At 39.5% G+C, this 6,815-nt stretch overlaps 2 protein-coding genes across 2 annotated transcripts; one reads left to right on the top strand and one right to left on the bottom strand.

The window, feature by feature from the left end:
* The first annotated feature begins 1,175 nt into the window (after nucleotides 1–1,175).
* On the top strand, nucleotides 1,176–2,376 carry si:ch211-231m23.4 (free fatty acid receptor 2). The gene has a single exon (XM_034874873.1). It carries the CDS (start codon nucleotides 1,197–1,199, stop codon nucleotides 2,103–2,105), a length of 909 nt encoding a protein of 302 aa, XP_034730764.1. The 5' UTR covers nucleotides 1,176–1,196; the 3' UTR covers nucleotides 2,106–2,376.
* Nucleotides 2,367–6,187, bottom strand: lim2.5 (lens intrinsic membrane protein 2.5). The gene is made up of 5 exons (XM_034874874.1): nucleotides 5,920–6,187; nucleotides 4,485–4,697; nucleotides 3,325–3,474; nucleotides 2,999–3,133; nucleotides 2,367–2,536 (listed from the first exon to the last, which is right to left on the bottom strand). Exons 2-5 carry the CDS (start codon nucleotides 4,660–4,662, stop codon nucleotides 2,475–2,477), a joined length of 525 nt encoding a protein of 174 aa, XP_034730765.1. The 5' UTR covers nucleotides 4,663–4,697; nucleotides 5,920–6,187; the 3' UTR covers nucleotides 2,367–2,474.
* Nucleotides 6,188–6,815: the final 628 nt, after the last annotated feature.

Here is a 6,815-nt window from a genome sequence, read left to right as displayed (position 1 = left end):
AAATGTTGATTTGGTGTGTTTGATCAGATACATTGATAAATGATGGCATTGATAATTTAAATGATGTCTATGCATTGTGTTGTGACTATTGCCAACAGTATTAGCCCTCAACTAATTCCTCTCAATCAATGTGAGATTGATGGCAGATTCCAGTAGTGTTTTTGGTGGTGGGGCTATGGAAGCTCTAAAAAGGCAAGGTGATCTCTTATACAGAAGACAACATCTCCTACGTAAGAGAAACTTTTGGCCAACATTGTTCGAGAATATTTCACTACTATTGTAAAACTGCTGAGGAAGATTTTATGACACAACCGAAAGCTCCAGAGCAACTTGTTAACACTAAATAAGCCCTGTTGTGGGACTGGTCATGCAACAAATGTAGTATTTTAAAGCTTTAGTGGGTAATTTGTTTTTGTATATAAAAACGTCAGTTATATTCAAGCCATTGCCAAATGTGTTGATACAAAGCTAATTAAGACTATCAGCTCCACACAACTCTCTTTGAGTCTCTCAGCATGGCTATGTTTAGAACACAGTGTCGTCCAGCGACTTTCACGCACAGAAACTTGAGTGAAGATAATGATCTCTTCTAAAGAGTCGATGTTTTTTTAAATCCTCAGAGTCCTCCTTGGCTACGAGTAACTGCGTGGAGGAGGGGTGGGGGTGCGATTAGGGAAGGCTTGTGTCATGTGGATGAACAGTTTTGTTGTCATTACTTAGAATTCCTCATAGGGGCAACATAAACTACGCACTACAGCTTAAAATGTTAAGAATGGACTTTAAATCTCAATTGGTTTGCCAACGTGTAGAAGAAGCCTTCTCCAAACTGCTCCATCTGCGTAAGAAGATCTTGTACTTTAATTAAAATCTACAGGACAGCTGCTAATGTAGTCTACGTGGTGGTTTTAACCTGGAGTGCCAGCTGGTTTGTAACAGATTTTAGGATAGATGCTAGATCTGGATCGGCTAGACATGTCAACGTCAAAGGACGTGCCTCGTGGCCCGCCTTATTCTGCCTCCGATTGGCTTACCCTGGTATTCTTACCCTAACATTGTTTATCAGTAACAAGATTAGTTTTGTTTTTGAACCACATTGTGTATACTGACTTCACTGATTTGTCACCATTTTAATCACCTGTCTCCTTTACTTTACACATTCTGATTGGTGTGTTTACTTCTTTTGGTTTAGGGTCATAATGGAGCCAGGGTTGAGGAGTGAGGTCATTCTCTCTATTTACATCATGTCCTTCCTCATAGGCCTGCCAGCCAACCTCGTGGCTCTCTATGCCTTCAGTCTGAAGATCCAGTCCAAGCCACTTCCAACAGACATCCTGCTTCTCAATCTGACTGTCTCTGACCTGCTCTTTTTGATCATCCTTCCTCTCAAGATGCACGAGGCAGCGTCAGGCATGGAATGGCTTTTACCCAGCTTCCTATGCTCCATCACCTCCTTCACCTTTTTCTCCACAATTTACACCAGCTCCTTACTGCTGATGGCAGTCAGTGTGGTTCGCTACATTGGGGTAGCGTTCCCTATCACCTACCATCAGCTGCTCAAACCTGTGTACGCAATAGTTACCAGTGCTGTAATTTGGCTAATTTCAGCAGCACATTGCAGCATTACTTTCATTGCCCAGCACCACCCATCTCTGTACAACAACTCCACTGTCTGCTACGAGAACTTTACTGAGAAGCAGCTTCAGATTCTCCTCCCAGTACGTTTGGAGTTTTTCTTTGTGCTCTGCCTCATACCTCTTCTCATTTGTGTTTACTGCTACCTGCGCTGCATCCTGATTCTCTACAGCCGCCCCAGGATATCCCGGATGCAGAAGCAGAAGGCCATCGGCATGGCCTCGGGGACTCTAGCTGTGTTTCTTGTCTGTGTGCTGCCATATAACTTTTCTCATGTACTGGGTTACTTCCAGGGTGGGAGTCCAAAATGGAGGTATTACACCTTGCTACTTAGCACATTTAACACCTGTATTGATCCCATCATCTTTTTCTTTTCCTCCTCCCATTTCCGCTGCAACAGTAAAAAGTCAGTTTTCAGGAGGAATGTACCGACTGTTTCAGGATTACAAATGCAAGTCCCAAGCTCTAGCTAAGTGTAAAATGCATTTTCAATACAATAGGTAAATATCATGCTTTATTGTTATTATTGTAACATACATTATGGACATTATATGAGAATGTGTAATTCTGATTACTTTAACAGTTCAGTTCATTTATAAAACTGCCTCACATCTAGATTTTGCTGGTTATTGGCAAACAAAATATGTTGTTAAGGGTGACTCAATCCTGCTCAAAGGGACAAACAGTTAGACATTATTTTATATACAAATTTTAATACAAAACCACAACACATGATTGGTGCATATGCAAAATTCCAAATTTTATTATTTTACAGTAAATTCTCTATTTTCAAACTGGAATTGATATCCTTTGCACCCTTGACATATTATTTCCTGCTTACTTTAACGTGGGCCAGCCACTCTTCTGCACTCATGCATTCTGTAGGCACACATGTAGAATATACCTGCAAAACAAAACATATCATGTGGCGTTTAATTACCACATAGGCCATTTCTATTGCACACAGACACACCAGGTTAATGACACAAATACCAAACATATTATAAACATTAATATAAAAAATAATAAATAATAATGGCAAGACCGTTAAGATTAGTTTTTTGCTGTAAATATAAGATGTGTGAGATTGAAAATACAGTGGGTATTTGTGCAAAGCTGATGAGATTGTACTTATACATTTCTGTGAATCAAATGTCAAGACAATTAAATTGTTCATGTGACAGCATTGCATTGTTCATTTTATTTGCTTTTTTAAAAATTTGACAGAGCTGTGAGGATTTTGAATATTAACTGTTTTCCTCAGTTGGCAAGTGTGATATTCGTGTGAAAACTCAAACTAATTCTGTTTACCATCAGCAAGAAATTATAACACCAAACTCTACAGCACACTTTAATTTGAACAAACCTGCAAAAAAGGTCATGAGCAGTGCCACCCAGCCTAGTATGTAGGACCAAGAGAACCGCCAGTCACCAAAGCGCTTTCCCAGGAAGTTCACTGTCACTCCAGTGTAAATGGCCATTGCAAGCAGAACAAAGAGAGCTGGCATAGCAGGCAGAAAGAGAGACATATTAAAATGGAAATCTGTAATAGTAAAGATCATCTAAGCTGGAACTTTCTTTGAGAGTGGAACCTTCCACGGCAGACCTAGTGAACTTTAGCTAAGATTTACATAATGTGCAAATTCAACTTATAGACATTAATGGCCGATGTGATGCAGATCCAAAACTCACTTGAAACAAAGAACATGATCCCAGCAGCAAATGAGCGGTTGAACCTCTCAAAGGCCGAAAAGTGGGCGAAGGAGAGTAGTCCTGCGATGATGCCAGCAAAGCATGACATGGCAGAGAGGATCATGAAAGCACGAGTGGCATTCCAGTAAGCTGAGGAGTATAAGAAGGGGAGAACATACTAAGATATGTGTAGGAAGATAAATAGAAAATGATTAACCTTTCATGTGATATGAACAGTTTCATCCCAAAATACACTTAATGTAGTTTGAAAACTCTCTGGAAATTAATCTATTTACTAAAATGTACTTGCTTTTGAAATACTAAAATACTTCTTACAGGTTAACCACACAATGATAATTTAAAACTCTTAAGGGAGACAGGTCATCAGAATCAAGACTCAGAGTGTTTTATCACTTTTACTTAAGTAAAATTCTTACTGAACTTACTTAATAACTAACTTACTGTACTTTTATTAGAGTACTTTTATATTGCAGTATTTTTATTGTCAGACACACTTGTGTCTTATGGGATAGAAATGTCAGTCTATTAGTTGATCGGTCCACCACTTTGGTCCAGACTAAATTATCTCAGCAACTATTGGACGGTTTTCATAAAATTATCAATAGAAAGTTATAGTTTCCAGACAATGTATCCAAATGACTTTGGTGATCCCTGACTTTATAACCAAATACCTTCAAAATGAATAACATTCACATCTGAGTCATCTGTACTTTCTATTTAGTGCTCATTAGCTAATTTTAGCATGCTAACACACTAAACTACGTTAGACATGGTAAACATTATACATCCTTAGCATCAGCATGTTAGCATTGTCACCATGTAAGCATTCTGACATTAAAATTTAGTTTCAAGCACTAATGTGCCTAAATACGGCCTCACAGAGCTGTTTGGTGACTGTAAGTATTAAGTGAAAGATGCATACAGTATTTTGTTTCCATCATGCTGCCATTCTAGTCTGCCTGTATTTACTTCTCATCTTATGAAAGCTAAGTTATTGTACCTCAAAAGTAAGGATAGTCATTATAATCATCTGTGTATTCAGATAAGTACATGTAGACTCCAGTCAGAGTGATAGCTGCTGTACCTCAGGGAGACCCAAGGAAATATTTAAGTGTCCAAGAAGATATTTTTCCACTTACCAATGCTGTCAGTCTGCATGTAACACTTGCCAGACATGCAGTACCTCCACAGGCCCTGATGGGCAAAGCTGCCAGACAGACGGTACTGCATCCAGTAGTCTGTGGCTGTGGAAACCACCAACAGGATGTTCCCCACAATGGCACAAAAAAGGCCCCCTCCCATGAAGCTGTGCATCATGAGTGACACTATGACGGTGGCTAAGGCTTTAAGCACTGCCCAAAAAGGAAAGAAGATGGGAGTCAGTGTTGCAAGTTTACATAATAGTTTCTTGCTGTTGTTCTAATGGTTAAATAATATGAAATGGATTGAGGAGACAGAAATGGCTTGAACGAGTGGATGTAGGGGTAGGAAAAGACACATCTTGTGTGCACATTTAGGAGCTGCCAAATGCACTCAGTCTGCTGAAATATGGGCCAACATCACCACAGGTGAAAATGGGGGCTTATCTTTGAGGTACAGTTAGGGCATCATGATTTAAGTATCTAATGATGGGAAGACATCTATTTAAATGTCCTGTTTATAATTACCCTGCAGGACTGGGGGCTTAAAACAGCATCCCTGCTATTTAAACTACTACTTCACCTCTTGGCAATAATGTTGAATGTATACTATATTTCCTTAAAGACAGAAGTGACTACTTCTTGTGGACTATTTGTGAGAAACAAACGTGTTTATCAATTAATTTCCTATTTGTCATTTAATGACACACCAGTTGGAACTAGCAGCATCATTGCTGCTGTTCCTCATTTAATGTAGATGCTGTCAGCAGATACATGATGATGTTAAAACTAGTCTATCTACTGTGTAAATTGCATATCAATATGTCTCGACTACGCAGTTAGCTTTAACAATAAAGCACTGAACAGTTCATGAGAGCTGCTGACCTGGACAGAGTAAGCATACCAACTGCAATACAATAAGCTCATAGCAACATGTGCCCCCTCTCTCTGTGCATGTTTGAACATGTTATTATACTCCCTACTGCAGTTAGAGAAGCCACAAATATGTACATTTCCTATTAAAACCACACATCACCCAAATCTGAAAATAGCCAACACCACAGTCAAGTCTCACACAACTAAGAATGTTGTGAAAGACTGATAGTTGATACAAATGATGACATGGGTGATGCTGCAAGAATGGAATTAAACAAAACAAAAAATCTAACAATCATAATATAAAAGAAAATAAATCAAAATTGATCACAAAAAAGAAATCTAACGCGCGCACATGTAAAAGAATAGGCACATCGCATGTAAATGATGCAAGCCAAAATCCTGACAGCTTGTCACTATCACATGATGAAGGCCCTCCAGGCACACCTCTGAGACAATCATTGGTTAGCATGCCATATTAGGCATTCTATATTATTTTGTATCCCAATTCTTTTCATCTAAGTGGCATGAGCAATTGACAAAAGACACATCATCTTACCTGAATTCCTTAGGATAAATCAACCCTCTTAAGTTTCAACCTTTCCTCAGGGAAAGAGTGAGAGGGAGTGCAAGCCAGGAGTGAGCGAAACGTCAAAGAGGAAGCCCTAGGCTGAATTCCAAAAAGTTATCCCCTCCACTTTTCTGTTGATGGAGGCAAAATCATTTAAAACAATCAGCACAGAACAAATGCACTTGAGCTGATGGGCCAAAATCCACGTGACTCTTTGGGACTATTTGGGGGGGTGGGTCAGGGGAGAAGGGTGATGGTGTTGGATGGTGATGGGGGAGGGTCTGGGATATGAGGCCACTACACAGACCTTGTCTGTTGTTAAGCATTCTGGAACCGTGGATGTGCAAAGGTATGCAGTACTGCTGTGGTCAATGGAACATGCTGAAGTGCACACTTCCTTTCAGTTTGGCTGGGGTGTGGTAATAGGGGACACATACACGCTTAGAACAGACACATGACCAAAGTGCTGCTTAAAAAATTGGCACACTGCATTCAGCGCTTTACATGTTCACTCTGAATATGTAAGAACATTGGGTAAATGGTAACAGGCTGCCAAATATTGCATAATACACATATGTATTTGTGTGTATATGTAATGAAACATTGTACAACCAAAGTATTAACACTATTGGTATCAACAATGAAAGAATTTTGGCATGCATCAACATAATTCACATGGCCTGAGAAGCCTTCAGCTTCCTCATTTGTGTAATCAGCATGTCACTTACCACAGCGTTCTTCAGTAACTAACAAGGAATTTTGCATCACAGCAGAACTCAAATGGGGCAAATGTTATCTTGTCTGGTGCAACTATCTACAGGTGGCTGGTAGTGGTGCAAAAACATTCTAAATACAAATGGGATGAAACCGTAACAGCATAAAGT

The sequence above is a fragment of the Etheostoma cragini genome, chromosome 6 (genome assembly GCF_013103735.1).
Source record: "Etheostoma cragini isolate CJK2018 chromosome 6, CSU_Ecrag_1.0, whole genome shotgun sequence".
NCBI lineage: Eukaryota > Metazoa > Chordata > Actinopteri > Perciformes > Percidae > Etheostoma > Etheostoma cragini.
The sequence above is the reverse complement of the archived record's forward strand: the minus strand, read 5'-3'. Positions and strand labels throughout refer to the sequence as shown.